General features: G+C 38.9%; 1 protein-coding gene across 3 annotated transcripts in view; it reads right to left on the bottom strand.

Annotated features, from left to right (window-relative positions):
* Nucleotides 1-7,990: 7,990 nt before the first annotated feature.
* The window catches only part of LOC123031571 (protein prune homolog 2-like), a 45,702-nt gene continuing 36,313 nt past the window's right edge, over nt 7,991-17,379 (bottom strand). Inside the window, exons 10-12 of one of the 3 annotated variants that reach the window (XM_044446714.1) lie at nt 14,679-14,711; nt 13,247-13,294; nt 7,991-9,673 (exon numbers count right to left, since the gene is read on the bottom strand). In XM_044446714.1, coding sequence (XP_044302649.1) covers nt 9,643-9,673; nt 13,247-13,294; nt 14,679-14,711 — 112 coding nt within the window. In that variant the 3' untranslated portion in view covers nt 7,991-9,642. Of the gene's footprint in view, nt 9,674-13,246; nt 13,295-14,678; nt 14,712-14,754; nt 15,127-17,379 lie in introns of those variants that run through there. The other 2 variants (XM_044446716.1, XM_044446715.1) reach the window with 2 other exon arrangements.

The following is a 17,379-nucleotide window of genomic DNA, read 5'->3' as shown; positions in this document are numbered from 1 at the left end:
ACCATCAAAATTCACATTGCAGTGAATTATCTAATGATTTCCTGTGTGAAGTATTTCCTTGTATCAGTCCTGAATCTCACACCAAGTATGAACTCAAGTATTATGATAAAAAATCTCTCCTCCATTCCATACATGATTATACAGAACCCTCTCATGTCTCCCCTTACTTGCCTTTTTCCTAAGCCAAGCAGTGTCAGATACTGCAGTGTTTCCTCAAAGGTGAATTGCTCTATCTCCAGAGCGCGTATTCTGGATCAGAGCATACAGGCCATCCTCTAGCACAAAGACTGAGAATGCACCTTTAAAAACACCTAAATGAAAGCTGTCCTCGTACGGTGCTTTCTGAGGCTGCAATCCTAACCATACTGATAGGAAGCAAGTCCTGTTCTGCTAGATAGGACTTACATCTGCATGAGCATTATGCTGTTAGCCTAACCTCTGAGATGGAATCTGGCTATAAACCAGAAGAAATATCCCCTGTGTGGTTTTCTCAGCTAAGAGTACACGCCTATGCACTTTTCAGCAGAAAGTGTCCTACAACTCTAGGCATTCCCCAACCACTCATGAGACTTTTTCTGTTTAAATATGTCTTGCTAGGAAGCACATGGTTCTTTTGTTTGGCTCCAGTAGATGAAGATTAAGCAGTTTATTCACAAAACTGAATAATTCTGTGTGTATCATTTAGCTGTAAATCGGCAAAAAGGATATAATGTAACATCCGCTACCGCTGAATAATCCTGTCCAATGCCCATTTCTGTCATCAGGAATCCCAGAAAGGCAGTAACAGAAAGCGTAGGTCTGTGTCAAGGCTCATCAGCTATGGCGCTCCCATGCCTTCTGAACCTGCAGTGCCGGAAGGCCAAGATGATCTCATGGTTAAACACTTTGTAAATTCACTTTATCAACCTGATGTCTTGCCCCTCCCTTGAGATAAGTTGAGGTGAAGGGGCAGCGGCCAGCCTCATATGTCTGAGGCTGCCAATGTCCTCCCACATTCCAAAATAACAGCTCGTTTCTCATTTCAAAGTAACACTTTTTTTTAAAGAAATAACACCTGCATATTGCTTAAACATTACGCCTTCCAGACCAAAAGTCACAGCATGGGAGAAGAGTTATTTATTTCTTAGGATTTTTTTATCCCATCTATTACAATTCATCACTGGATGGCTTACACTATAAAGCACCTAAGAATTTATGTCACATCAACTGTCTCCTTGCGATATAACCATTTCCCAATGCCATTTCCCATACACCATGCACAGGATTGCACTCGAACCTGAGTAGCTAATATATTCCTGCTGCTAGAAAGGGGCTATGGCTCCACTGGCAGATCATATTTTGCATGCATGGGGTCACAAGTCCAATCCTTATTTCCATTTAAAAAGAACTTCTGGAAACAAAGAGTAAGACCTCTGCTGAAAACCTTGAAATGTGGCTGCCAGGCAGAGTATGTAGTGCTTGCCTAGATGGACTAATACTCTGGCATATAAAGTATCTTCCAATACAAGCAAGTGAAATTCATCTATATTGAAAGCAAAAGGCAAATGTTGAAGGGATGTCTTATGTGCCCAGACCCATGAACAGCAAAGTCTACTGCTATTGTCAAAAGCAAAACCAAGCACCTGAAAACCTAGACTAGTACCTTTATTATGGCATAAACCTGCAGAGACTTGCTTCTAGCATAAGCATCGGTGGGAAGCTTACAGCTGTCCATCACAAGGTACGTTACAATAAGGTTTTCCAGTTACTAAGTGGGATATTGTTGTCAGGAGTGTAAGGTAAGGAGCTTGACACATGCTGCTTATCATGGGTAAAACCAATTCAAGGAGTCCACTCCTCTTTTGCAGCTGCTTATCCCAAGTGTAATTTCCTTGAGTAGAAAATGAAAATCCAGGATTATGAATGTGCATGTTCAGCTCCCACCTGTGTTAGGTTTTCCCATGCTCATTTACAACAGATAACAAGCAATTAGCATATTAAAGATTATTTGTTAGATACAGCAGCAGTTGCAGAATGAGTCTCTTTACCAATGTATGATTTGTGCAAACAAAAGATTAGCCCGTACACAGCTGTGTTACCATCTCCCACATGGTGCCTTCCTCCCCACTCTTCCTCCCCACTGCATTCCTGATAGAAAATTATATTTGCAAAGTTCAGCTGCAAATTCTTTTTTAGCAAAGGCATTCTTGTTCATATTCAAACAGGTTCGTTTTTTGTATGTCCACAGGGGAGAAAGTGCACATTTGTACTAGAATTTTAAATATTCAGTGGCCTTCCTAGAAGCGTGTGTATTCCTCTACTTGGATCAGACTTGGTGCAGGCATGGGAATTTACTGTGTGCTGGCTGACCAATAAGATCAGTGCTGTGGTGCATTACTTGAATGGGCCAAAGGCCACTTAGAATTTGTTCTCCTTCAATAACCAATGTACTACTGAAAGTGCAGGGAGCAGGGCTCCCCAGATGAGTTGGACTGCAGCACTGGGTGGTGGCAGGGGGAATTCCAACACTTCTACTGCCAGCTTGGGGATCGCTGGTGTCCAACCATAGAATTGGAAGAGGTCTTGCAACCCAGGTCCAATCCCCTTCTTGGTGTAGAAACCCTAGAGACAGAGCATCTTCAAAAATCTGGTACCAGAGGTTTTGGTCTTGCATCTTGCAGTACAATGATTGATTACTGAAAAGGAAGCATCTGTGTCAAAGCAACTTGAGGAACTAAATCCGTTGAGTGCCAATGGGTTTCCAGGAGAAGGCTGGTTTAGGCGTGCAAAACTCTGCATTGGATCAGGCTGCATGACTACAATCCTTCATGCACTTAAGAGTAAATTCTACTTACTCTTAAGTCATGGAGAGTTATGACTCATAAGATTTCTCTGTAAGAAAATGAGTTGACCTGAATGGAAAGATTTATTATTTAATTTCAGTGGATTTTTATTTCTGATTCTTATATATTTTAGATATAATAGTATACAATGATATTACAATGATATTACTTTAATTGTGATTAGTCTACACAATTTAGTCAGCAGAATGGAACATGATTAATAATTCTTTGCAGACTTTCCAGATGGGCAGAAACCATATTCTATTACTAGTATTAGCAATATAATACTAGCACAGGAAGAGAGTATCCCTTCCTGACAGTTTGTGGTGAATTGGCGGTGGCAGCCTGCCTTTGTTCAAGCAGAGAGTCCAGCCACTAAAAAAGTTGAAACAAATCTATTGTACAATACACAGTAAAAGGGCCTGATTCAACTGAAGTGTAGCACTTTTCAGTCCTACTGATTTTAGTGTGAATGAGGCAAGTCTGCCAGGCTCCCTTGGAGGGTATCTGAGGCACCAGAAGATGCTGCTATCATGGGACTTCCAAAATTAGTTCCAGAAAAGGCTGAAGCCTCTTTTCTGGTTTGAACCTGGAGGTCCTTTCAAAGTAAAGTAGTTTTATGCGAAGTTAACTTAAACTAAGTTATAGTAATTTATACTAAAACTATAGTTACTAATGCAGTGTGTCTGTGTACACTACTAGAAAGCTTTTATTATCTTGCATGTAAGAGGTTAACATTATTAAAAGATAGTATCAAGATCAATGTGAAATGTAACACTGTACATCCTTGGCCTGTTCTCTTCATCCTGATTGGTTAACAGTTAAATTACAGATGTGACTTACTTATTCTGCTTACTTTGGGTGATAAAGGCTATTTTCCTTCTAGTTTGGAACACAAGGAATGTATACATGGTTGATTTGGAAAACAAGGAAATGGACATTTCTTGACACGCATCTCATGGTTATCAACAAGCACATTCTGAAACTCTCTTGTCTATGGGTCACAGCAACTATAGCATTTTCTCTGTTGAAACTCAAATCCTCATGCTAATCTTTTCCTCAACTGTGAACCCCCATTTCCTTCTGCAGAGGAGAAGGAAGTGGGTCACTGGAAGCTTCCTCAGTGTGGTGATGCAAGGTTTTGCCATTGTAGCTGTACTACTGGTGGTGGGATCAGAACTTTGCCATTCCATGGCAGGGGATGATGTTTGGTGAGGCTAGGATCCCATTCCCATAATTCTTCAGCACATTCCAAAAACTGGTCCAAAGCTACACTGGGCTTAGGGTTGGCACAGTAAAAGTGGATGATGATGATGAGGCACTGGGACTTTGAATCTGAATGTAGTGGAACAACCATCATGGATTAACATGCACGCACACATGCACACATGATTGTTTTGCCCAGCCACATGTTTTGATCATTCCACTAAAATACTGAAGGGGGGAACTATTTTTTCTCCCCAGTAACAAAATGAAGCATTTGAACATTAACAGAAATGCTTTATTTATTTGTAGGTGAAACACCTGAATCCTCCACAATGATGTTACACATTCCTCTTGAAGAATAAAATAAAATAAAGGACAGCCTTGAAAAGGGAGTTGACCAAAACTGTATTTCCATACCCCTTTCATCAGCATGCTCCTCTGATAGACTGGGAGCCTTCTCTAAATGGAAGGAGCCCTTCAAGGTAACATCTGGATCCAACCATATATGAGCATAAATGTGTAAATATTATATTTCTTTTTAAACAGAAAAACAAGGAGTTTGGCTTTTTTGCTGACATTTTCAAAATAGCAATTAGTATATGTTAATTCCATACTTAGCCTTAAAAAAGGGGGAAAAAGAAAATTCTAAAAATATACATTCATGAGCAAAACCAATTCTTTTTCCTTTAAATGCTACAAACCATCACACTGAAAAGCCAGTTTTATTCTAACAAGGCATCTGTCTTATATACTTTTCAACTATCAGGGTTCAAGCCTTAAAAGTTCTAATATTTGACAAAAGAAAGATTGTTTAAATTTCATACATCAGTAACTCAGTTATGAAATGTGTGGCCTGAACATATGCAGAATTAGATGTGCTTCAATCCATTGAAAACAATGAGCTTAGATGTGCTTAGCTCATAGGATTGGGCTGTAATCTCAAACACATGTACCATGGAATAAGCCCCACTGAACATAGTGGGGTTTCCCTTTGACTCAAGGTGACAAAAAGCCAAAGTCACAACACAGAAGAACAACTCCCACTTTGGAGAAATATATTTTGAATTAAGGTTGACCATGTTTAGCTCTCACCTGTATCTGTGCCCTTAGGAGCAGTTTGCAATTAGCAGCTGATAATGTTTATCACTAGTTGAAAGCTTCACCTGTTGAATACTGCAGATTAAGCTGCTGATAAAGGCATAAGAGCAGGCCATGCTGTTTGTCTGTCTTCGCAACCCTTTCTGAAAGGTTAATCTTGAGGGCCACTGTCAACCAAAGAGTTGTGCACAGTTCATGTCACTTTTATCAGTGCTACTGAGCACCCAACTCTATGTTCGACTGTGCCTACAATGTTCTGAAAGCACATTTTTGTATTTAAAGGTCATAAATACATACTATTTAAGTACTCTCACAATATTTCCCCAAATAAAATACCATTTTCAGATTATAATAATTCAGTGTGACACTAGAAAGTTGTCAGATCCATTTGTTCAACAAGACAGAGAAAGTACGGTAGTTGGCAGTTTAGTACAAACAAGCAACTTCTATATATCTGCCCCAGTCCAGGGCTCTACAGATGCTCTAGTGCACATGTTGGGCCTTTGCGACCATTCACTTCAATAGGGAGAAGCACCTCCAAGTATACACAACTGTGTAAGCACTGCTCCCTCCACTAATGGAACAAGGATGGCTTTGCAAGCAACAAGCATCCGTTTACTCGGTGCTTCTGACTGAATAAGAAGATCAGGTACAGTATTAAACAGGAGTTCAAAGAAATCCTGCATTACTACTGTCTTCTCCCATGAGGATTCCTTAAATATTATGCCATCACTAGTACTGCATTAATAGAAGCATTGACACTGAATACAAAGTACCAGCTTCAGTATAGACATATCAAATTGTGTGAATGCTGCACATCCTCCTCAAGTTCTCAAAAGAGAATTGAAGTAGGAATCAAGTACTACTCAAGGGAGGCCCTGGGGATGAATTCACATGTTTTGAGGTAGAAGAATAATGGCAAGGTTTCTTTTCTTTTTAATGAATATCTATGTGACAAAAGGATCTTGTGAAAGGACACCTCCATGGCAAATGTGCAAGTAGCTGATCCTTCAGAATGCTTGTACAAATGCTTGTACAAATGCTTGAACAAATATTTCAGAGATGAGTACACATGAGTATTTGTATTTGGGATAAGGGCAAAAGACTAGTATCAATGTTGTTCCAGGTTGCATAGGCTAAGGACATGAGTTCATGCTATTGGACACATGGGGAAATTCAGACTTAGAACAATCTTAGCTTCCTCAAATATCTAACACAGGTGAGCAGAAGGTAGATCTCCAGATGTTTTGGACCAACTCCTAGAAGCCCCTTCAATGATCAAAAGTGTTAGGAGCTGAAGTCTAAAATCTACTGTCAGATTTACCTTCTGCCTACCCAAGTTCGCAAAGAAGGCATGAATTACACCGGTGCTAATTTGGAATCCACTGTTCCATTGAAATTGGTGCTCAGAAGTTCACAGGATTAGCACTGACACAAGACACACAACTTCAAAATTATATTAAGGACATATTGTGAAGTAGTGCAAAAATGACATAAAACAAGAAACAAGTCCGCATGGTGTTATTCCAGGACTGGAAGAAATTGCTTCAGAGAACTTTTGCAACATCTGATCCAATAACGTGCCAAAACATTGCATGGTAACAGGGAAGTGTTAAAAGAACTATACACCCCTCCACAACAGAACAAAATGGCACTCCCAGAAGTTGATATCACATGGTTTTTTATGTGTTATCTGTAAGGTATAATTTTAAAGCTGAATATTGGCATGCCTAACCTAAATACTGAAAACAATGGGAAAGTTTCTGCATTGTTTTGTACACATGTAGTGCTGTTTCTTTAGCCCCAATCACACGGAAATTGTTTCCTGTTTGCAGCAAAAAACAGTCCTGCGCGCACATACACACACGAGCCTCTCTTTCTAAAATAGGAAACTTTAAAAATAGTTTAAGAACTGATTTATATGCAATACAAATTACATATTGGATGAATATACATGATTCTAAACATTAATGCTGTGCTTTAAACAGTTTTTTTAAAAAAACTAAAGGACAAAGAAGCATACTAAAAGCAAGGGGAAGAGGCAAAACTGGTAACTGAATTAGCATTTCTTTTGCTGACTAGAACGTTTGTCAAATGCACTGCAAAGTGGCATGGGTGGAGAAAACTGAAAATGATCTGCAAAAAACAAAGAGCAACACAGCCCAAGTTCAAGATTTATCTGTCTGTCTGTTTACAGCCTAATTTAAGGTATGAGAAGATGTAATTCAACAGAGGTAGGCAAGAAGCTACTGGAGTGACCCCATTGCCTCATTTCAGTTGTGGCTGTTAACAGCTACACAAGATATACCAATTCTAAAAAAAAAAAAATCCATGTTTGTAATCTGACATTTTACTAAAAATAATTTCTTCTCATTTTTTTTCTGTGACAAAGCCTATTTCAAAGCCTTTTGAAAAATGCAACCAACCTAAGCTGTTGAATTGGATCCAGAAGCTTCCCCTTCACAAAAAGACTTCCATTGGAGGAAGCAAAACTTTGCTTCTAGTCCTGAGGGGTATGGACAGGTATGGAGTTGATGGGATGCAGCTACACAGACCTCATTGATTCCATTATCAAAGGTTTCCATGTGCAAAGCAAATTATCTGTAGTCTAGGGCACAACCATGCTGTGCACATGTAAAATTTGCTTCTTATTTCAGAAATCAAACTAACAGGAAGATATTTAGTATCCCCTAGAGAATTTCTTTACTTTCTGCAACATTAAAGAAATCACTGCAATTCTATGAGGGAGGGAGGGAGGGAGATTCAGGTTAATATTAAAATGGAGGTTAAAAACTACCTTGTCCAGCAATGGCAGGTTCAATGTTGGGGTTCAGAAGGCTCCAGTTTTCTTTTTTCTCCTTCCCTTCCTCTCACCAATCAACGCACTTGTTGAATAGTTAAGTGGAAGCCTTCCTTATGAACTTTTGTTAAAGGTGAATGTGAATAATGTGTGAGTGGAGAGCACAGGGCCAAAGATCTCTCCACTCCCACCCCTCCCTATCATAGAGATGCTTTATGTCTAATGATGGCTAGCCACAATGGTACCAGACACCACTGAATTGTAGCTGCTGCAAACCATCTCTATGCAGTATAGTAGAAATGGGCAACTTAGTGAGTTTTTATGCATAGTAAGTCTATCTAATATTGGTTATGTCTGTTGGCATTGCACTTTTGATTAAATAATCTTCACACAACTCATGGACTCATTATCACCACCATTTGAAAATCTAGCACATTTCAGATTGTCTTCCTCACTACAGTGCTATCACTGCATGGTATTCTAATTAGCAAAAGGTGCTGATCCAAGAATTATTGATGCTCTCTATTGGAAGAGAAACAAATTTTAAGCAGAACCTTCATTCTCTCTTGCAGTGTTGATGTTTCAGTATATGTTCTGGCCTTCTTCGTTTGTACTTTATCTCTCACAGCAGCAGTTGGTAACTTCTGGCCCTCTAGAAGTCTTGGACGGCTTTGGCTGATAGGACTTGCAGGCTAAAATCTCTGGAGGACCCACAAGTTCCCCCACCCCATATTAAAGAAGCATTTCAGTTTCAAATCCCATTGTTGTTGTCTGCACATGTTCTCATGGTTGAGTGTTCCCCCTCACTAGGTTTTCTGCAAGCATCCGGAAACGTATTTCTCAATGACAAATGCTTCCACACAGCTAAGGAAAATTACTCTGTTCACAGCACAGTACTTATCATGCGCCGAATTGAACACAGTCTGTGATTTGGAGATGGTGAAAAAAACTTACATACCAAGATATATACTGAGATGTTTTGGGAACAAAGTAGTAGAATGATAGCTAACAGTGGCAAAACAGGATTTGTGAAGGCTTTGAAACATATGTGGAGAGCCATGGGAGTTGGACTCGTTTAGCCACCCAGCCTTAAGAAATACTCCTTGTTCAGACACTCAGAAAGCAAAGGAGGGAGCATTCTGAGTCTCTCCTTTTACAGAATTCTGTACGCTGATTGGAGCCCCTTAACTGTGCACTAGAGACACTGGACTGAGACACATGTGTAAAAAAAACCTAACTCAATATTGCTATATTGGAAGTTAACTTCTCTAGTTTAGGTAGGCACAGATATGATAATATGCTGAAGACGTAACAGAACAACAAATCAAACCAGAAAAATCACAGAGGAGGCACGCTGATGGCAAAATAACTGGGAATTTTAAAAGCCATAACGAAGGAGCTTTCCTTATTGCACTAACACTCCTGAAGATAATAATACACCAAGCCATGATTGAAACATCACTGCCTACCCAATGGCAGTAGTATCCCCCGCTTTTTTGAATCTCAGTAAGTGCTGAGAGATCAGAAAATGAAGGTTGCAATTTACCAGGAACTCTTCTTGCACAGACAGACTTCACGGAAATGATTGTAAAAAAAGGCTCAAGGACGAGATGATCCCGGAGGACTGCACTCAAAGGAGAAGCCAAAATTGTCCCCATCCTCAAGACCTGGGCACATCAAACTATGAAAATTCTTTTCTTCAGCTTACCAAGGAAATTAGAGATTTCCCTTCTGCTTCATGTCAATGCTTTAAAGAAAGGAAAGGAAAAAATAATTCAGTACAGCATACACTGATTGTGATGCAGGGATCCATCTAGGACTTCCTTTAAAGAGCAGTGGTGAGCACACATCTCAGTGGTGGTTGCCTACTGCTCACACACAACATTCTTAGCTTTAACAGCACAACTGCTTCAGACACTTTCTGACTATTTTATGTACTCCATGAACATGCTTCCCTTCCATAAAGTTATGCTTCCTTGACCTTTTCCATCTTTTAAAGTTATGGCCCAATCATGCCAGGGACTGAGGATACAAACATGCAGTCAAAGTAAAAGATGCAACAATTCAAAGTAAGGTCCCTAACTTAAAAGATTAGGTAGTATTTTGATGGCTGGTGTATAAAAATGCCAGCATCCATGTAAATGTACTCAGTGAGATCACAGGTATACAACTCCTAATACACAGGGGCAAGAATGGCCAGGTTCCTACAAGAGCATGCTAGTTTCATTGTGATTATGCATATCTGGTGATAATTATTTTAGAATTCATTTACAGTTTATATCAGCACAGCTGAAAAGGATTCAGTTACTGCATTTCTTCCAATATAGGGCTAGGCAACTTGTGACTGACAACTGTGCATTGCAACCTGACAAGTGTTTGATAAGGGCAGACTATCTCTCTTGCTTAGCATGACTTTTTGGCTCCACTGTTTACATTCTTTCCTATAAGTGGTGAGGATATCACATTACACATTGGATGAACTGGGATCTAGTGAGCACATGGGAAGGCATCTCCTAATGTTAGTCTTCAAGGTGCTACAAAAAGACCTTAAATGGATTCTGAATGCCTTAAGAATGTAAGGAAGACTATGCCAGTTCAGATCAGAGGCCTATCTTGTCCAGCGTTCTCTTAACACAGTGGCAAACCAGATACTCCTGGGAAGTTCACAAGTGAACGCGGAAGCAACAGCACTTTCCTGCTTGTGTTATCAAGCAACTGGTATTCAGCAGCATACTACCTGTGCTCATGGAGATAATGCAGAAATCTAGGAAGCTGCCTTAGATAGTGTTAGACCCTTAGTGCACCTAGTCCGGTACTGTCAATGCAGAGTGACAAAAGCTCTGCAGCATTTCAAGAACAATTCTTTCCTAGCCCTACCTGAAGAAGCTGGAACCTTTTGCATGCAAAGCATGTACTTTATCTCCAAGCGTTGCTTCCTCTTCATAATATACATCCACTATTGATAGTACTTATCAATAAATCTTGGCGAGAGGGCACGGACTCCGCCCATTTATACAAGGGGGTGGGGAAGCAGAGTTCCTGTCAAAAACCGTTACTAGCTGAGAGAATCTTCCTGAATACAGGCACTGCGCAAGCACAACACCTGTATGTGTGATGCACAGAGACCACAATGAAGCAATCTTAGATTCCATGAATGTGACCTTTAAAGATGCCCACACTGTTGACCATAACTACATCTGTTTCTTCATCCTCAGGTTTCTTATTCCTATTCCTGTTTGCACAGAGATATGAATCTTACATGAATACACAACCTCTTGGTTAGATTCCAGAGTCCAGCACCTCCATTCCTTATCCAAAGCAGCTGTTGACCGGATGCCTATTCAGACATAAGCATGACTCAACACTCCTCCTACTTCTGCAAATGGTAACCAGAAGACCAACTCTGACATAATTTCTTGTGCATGTGGTATGTTCACTGAACTCTCTTTCATCTGCTGCTACCATCTAACTGTTGGTGCAAGATCTGGCCTCTCTGGCACATTTCCACCCAAGAAGGTGGGGCCCTGCCTAACTCTTAGCTAAAAGGGCCACTCCTCTACTGGACAATGAACTACACTGATGATTACTGAGTTTCTTTGAAGATGTATCCAGCTTCCTCACCCTCATATTATTTCCAGCATTGCCCCTTCACTTCTTTCCCTTCTGTGCTGCATTAAGCCACAATAGGGTTTTAAAGAAATGTAGCAGTGTGACGTATGATTGCATCCTCAATTGAGTTAAACCTTTATTTTTATCTATTCATAATGGTGTTTGGATTGCCCTTTTTCATTTCTCCCTAAGATAGGAATTCTCTTTTCCTTATTGCCGATTCTAATTTTCTCTTTTCTAAAAATATACTTCTTAAAAATTACCTTTTCTGTTAATTTCTTCTCTTTAGTTTTTCTATTGTATTTTTATACACTAAAATGGAGAAATCGAAATTCCCTATGCTCAATAAATTGCATCTTTATAAAATTTTATACATCTATAAAATCTTTATACTTCTGTAAAATTACATCTTTATAGAAGTATGAATTATAGAGTTATTTTTCATTTTGACCTTTGGGCACTCTTTTCAGTGCTAGTTCCTTTTGGCAAGACCACATCCTGTTGATTTCTGTAAGTAACTTGGTTTAATTTAAGCAACAGATGAGTAATAATGACGATGGTGATACAGTTTAGTCAGTTAGCTAGATGTACTCATGATCTGACTTAGGTATAAAGGTTGTTTCCTATAAACCTACAACACCAAAATAAAGTTGGGTTTGTTTCTTTATAACTTCCCAATGGTAAAATAAAGGGCATGGCAGAATGTAGGTTCAAGATGCCCATGCATAAGAAAAGGCAAAGATTTCCTCCTCTGAGTTGTTATGTGCTTTATTTATGAGCTACTAGAAGATATGATGTCATCCAGTAATGGTATACCTATTCCTTACAAGCAGTGCTTGAGTCATTCCTAAAGAGTTACATAGAGACACATAGAGACCACCTGTATCTTCTCCACAAAAGCCTGCTTTCAATGCAATGAATGTCATTGAGTTGGGGTGGCATATAAATGTACTAAATAAATAAATTGGGCCTCAAACAGGAAAATTTAGTCATTCTGCAATCCCACTGAAATCAATGGGTCTTAACTTAGTGATGACTACTTATTTGTCCCATTGATTTCAATGGGATTGCAGCATGGTTTACCCTGCCCTGGAGCTATGATGCCATTGGCTCTTTTGTATTGTGTAGAATAAGATGTGCTTTCTGTTTCTTTCTCTGTGTGTGGTTTTTTTAGAGACATGTTTTCTAAACCCCAAAATAAAATTGAAAACATGCAAAATACTTCTGCTTTTTGATGAAAGCATTTGCCGCTTACTATTCATACCACAAACAGAGGCAAATGAAAATGCAACTAGATGAAAGATTTTGGCATGGATACAAAAGTACAAGGGGACAAACAACAAGAAAGCTGGGTAAACTCCAGAAGAATAAAAATGATATTCCTGTAGTGCAAAGCTGCAGATCATGTCCACTGTGTTGAACTGTTAATGATATAACAGACTAACACATTTATCCAATTAGCCTGCTATAAGGAAATTTTTCATCCTGTGTGCCACTTAAAGTGTGCTACCAAGCTTTTACACTAGAGAGCTACATTACAAAACTAGCTTTTCTTTGAACACAACTTAAACTGAAGTCTAAAGAGAAGCATCTAAGAATATGGATCTAGAAGAGACTACCTGGAGTTTACCCAGTTCTTCAATGTCTCTTGCACTGTGTGATCACTAAATAATACACAGGCATAATGGTATAATTAATAGTAAAGTCTTACTCCTGCTGGACTGAGGTTATTTCTGGCTCATTTGAAAGACAGCTCGCTCTGAAGGTAAGAGGAAATAAAAAGCAGTGACCATTTTTCTCTCTCTTGGGAATTAGCTAATTTGTTTCAAAAACCTAAGAAATGTGTTGCAGAATATGTATTTGTGGCAGATGACCCTATGCAATTATAAAGATTTACAGCTATCATAAAGCCAGTGTTGTGGATGCAATCTATCCACTGCATATCTCTTGTAATAGGACTGCAACCAATAGGCAGCACAGCAGACTGGCTTTCTTCCACATGTCTTGCATAGGATGCCACTGTAGCAAAACTGGTGCAAGCCATTCTATGCACCTTTCAAAGCAGATCCATTTTTAGAAATCAGAGCTCAGCATTGCATCATGTGGTCATCGTTTGGCAGTATATCTAAGCTTTTTGCAGTGGCCACTTTGGTCATACAGATGCTATAATACTATCATTACTTAATTTCAAAGAAACAAAGCTGCATTTGGAATTGCTAAAGCTCATGCAATTGTATTGACAGCCAAAGCACAGTCAAACCACTTTCTCCAAAATAAGTGTTGATAGCTGTTGTCTTCCATATCCAGTCTAATGATATATGGCTTTCTGACAACAACATGTTATGCATCTCTATTGTTCTTGGCAATAAAATGACAACATATGCAAAGTCCTGGAGGTCAGAAGGATTATATTCTCTGGATAATTTTTACTGATCCTCAGTAGGCCCAATCTGATTTAAAGTATGTCAGCAGAATCATCTCATTTTTCACAAAGTCTTTATTTGAAGCCAATTTGCCAGATGTTTTAGTAGAATCCAGTTTAGCTGAATAAATCAATCTAAATATATTTGCTTGTTTTATAAAGGTCAACATGACTCCTTCAAAAAAGGATAAAACATCTTAAGTAACAGGTCCATGGAACAGATCATGCAAGAAGCTGCCAATGGAATACATTCAATTAAGAGGCAAGTTTCATCATGAACCATGGGATCCATTTTCAAGTAAATCTGTTTTGAATATGAGATGTGTTAGTGATTATCAATCACTGAAGTGGTTTCAGTAAAAATACTTCAGAGTAAAGTGGTTTTATTGATGATGTAGGAAGTCAATATGGCACCCCTTGAAATGCCATATCACAGAACCAGGCATTCACTAGATGAGTAATTATATTAAATTTCCTGAATGTCAAAGCTGAATGAAAACTGATGCTTTAAACCAAAGTACTAAACCACAACATCTGCACATATGAATTGACTGATAATTGCATGTAATTCAATTCAACCCCATGCACACTTTCCTATCAGTAAGTCCCATTGAATTCAATGTGGCTTACACCTGAGTAGAAGTATATAGGATTGCACTGCTGATTGTTTCCTTTAAAGTAAGAATATATAGGACTAGTGGTTACCAGAATACTGGCTTACTTTGCTGATGCCTCCCTCAGCTCTTCATCCAGTCTGTGTGAGTAAAAGTTATTGACGTTTCAGGGACAAGTAAAGGAGAAGAAGAAGCAAGCAGAGCGTAAGACAGAAGCAGGGCAAGTGCAGAGCAGAGCAGGCAAAGTACGTGCTTTCAGTGTTCTGTACCAATAATAGCTTTATTTCGTATTTGCCATATTTATCTTATCTTTAAACTTATAAAAGCTAACAACACACATGCTGTATATAGCTGAGAAGGATGCTTTGACTGAAGAGATTAAGCTTAGCTGCAGAGCAAGCCAAGCCAAGAATATTTCTGGTGTAGCAGTCTTCAGCTGAAAATTACTGATCTCAGAAGCCCGTAACTGAAGTTCCATTAGAAACATCAGCACAAGCTGCAGCAGAGCAAGAGCGTTACCTTACTCTTCTCTGAAAGGATCTGTCTTCATCATACCTTTCGAGAAAAGTGGGTGAAGGACAAAAACAGATGAAGTCAAATTATATCCAATTGACACACTTATCCCAAATTAATTATTCATACTAGTATAAATACCTATTCACAGTGTCAAGCAATTTAAATGTGGAAGAATAGCTGATATATGGCAGCAGAAAATAAAAACACTCTGAGATATCCTTTGTGCCCCTTCTCCTGTGATACTTACATAAACCTGAGAGTGATTCCCCTGAACAGGCAAAAATCCAGTTTTCCTATGTGGTGTGCATGAAAAGCTCTGCTGGTGAATTATATTTTCAACCACCAGCAGAAAAATGCTCCCTGGACCAACAAGGGAGATCTATATAGAAGCAGACTTAAAATTTGTATTTGCATTCCACACTATTGTACTTATATGGACTACAAATGTGTTGGTAAGACAGTGTTTTGATAAGAACAGTGGTGCATGTACAGATATAGGGCCTTTATGCACACAGCTAGAGCTTTTAGGAGCATGGTGTACCATATTAGGAGTAATCCAATAAGTTGACTCTTTCAAACTGATTTGATTGTCCAAGGACTAGTCAAACTGAGATGTCAGGCTTACCCTTGCAGATATATGCCATCAGCATATCTGAAAGGACACACATTCATCAAATGTGGGTATTTTATTGTATAATGGTGGTGAAAATCCCTGCTAACAAAGTTCTATTTTACTTGGGGTGCCAGTGAGATTATAGCAAACTAAAGCCCAGTGATCAATTCTAGGATATTCACCCAGTCTAGCTAGCATTTTGGGTTCATGCTGTTTCTGTTGATCATTTTTAGATGGAATGTGAAGAAAATACCTATTTCTCAGATGCATTTTCTTGGGCTTTAGCTGGAGTCTTTTAGGATGCTGCTTACTACTATGGAGAAATCTGTCTCTGTTTTTTGTGAGAGGACTTCCAATTCTTTAACTGTTTACAGTGTGTGGTCTCCCTTTTTAGGGTGCTAGTTTATAAAACATTGAGCAAGTCTCATAAGTATCTGGGGAAAATCAGTTAAGGAAGATAGAGACAGACAGTGCCATTCTTAATCTAGGTCTCTCCAGTGGTGCAATATAGCTACTAACAAGTTATAAATCAGAGGACTTTACAAAGAGAGAAATGTGGTGGGGGCAGGGGAGGAACAGAAAGGTGTCTGGTTTTGCAGAATGCTTGGAATGTTTAATTGCATCAAGTCTTTTCATTTAGACAAGTGATTTACTAGATGAAAAAAATCTTCCCCAACACTTGATTTACATAGCACTGGACGATCCTGATTTGTGACATTCAAAATATTTTTGGTATCATTCTTTTGCACCATACTGTGTTCCCAACAGGAAGCTTTTGCACAATAGAATATAAGTTCAAGCTACTGCTTCTTATTTTTAATTTCTGTCATCTTTCACTGACCTTATATTTAAAATCTGATGTGTTTGCATATCTCAGATCAATTATTTTGTTTTGCCAGCACTCATTTCTTTTATGAATGACACAGGTGCAAGGAGGACCACACCTGTCCAGGTTAAAGATACCTGAAACTTTGTAGCATTAACGTAACACTTTAGAACATTCAGAACAGTTGAGAGATATTGTACCTGCAAGATATGTCAGTATCATTGAGCCTATATTAAAATGGGGCAGAGTGAGAAATAGTTGCTTGCCTAACACCACCTAGTTAAAATAATGGCAGAGACAAGGTTTGAAACAGGAGCTTCTTGTTCTCAGCTTAGGTTCTTATCTTCAGTGCTACATCACCTCTAATAAAAGGTGGTAAGGGACAAATGCTCTCTTTTAAACACAGTTTTACTCTGCTACAATGCACATTCACTTTGTTTAAATCTTCATGGTTAGGGTGAAGTGCATGTTATAATACATCCACTTTAAACAATACAAGTGCATAAACTGGCCATTTTTATTTTGGAAAATAAGCAGCTGTGGGCCTCTGATCCAGGGCTTGTTCCTCTTTTGGGCTAGACCTTTAGAGGCAAACCGCAGCAGGGTGGCAGAGGGTGAGAAGAGGACAACTTCTGACAGCATAATGTTGAAATAAGCATTTATAAAAAATGCCAATTGCTCTGTAACAGTGTTGCACTGTTGAAGGAAATGAATTTGAAATAATAGAAATTTCTCAATATTTGCAAGTTACCATGAGATTAAAAAAATCCACACCACAGTCTATAAACAACCTATCTACTCTATCTTATACAACGTTGATAAGAGCATCACAGTAAGAATATTCCCCATTTCT

This window comes from Varanus komodoensis, unplaced genomic scaffold (genome assembly GCF_004798865.1).
Source record: "Varanus komodoensis strain SLA01 unplaced genomic scaffold, ASM479886v1 scaffold5, whole genome shotgun sequence".
In the NCBI taxonomy this organism is placed as follows: domain Eukaryota; kingdom Metazoa; phylum Chordata; class Lepidosauria; order Squamata; family Varanidae; genus Varanus; species Varanus komodoensis.
The sequence above is the reverse complement of the archived record's forward strand: the minus strand, read 5'-3'. Positions and strand labels throughout refer to the sequence as shown.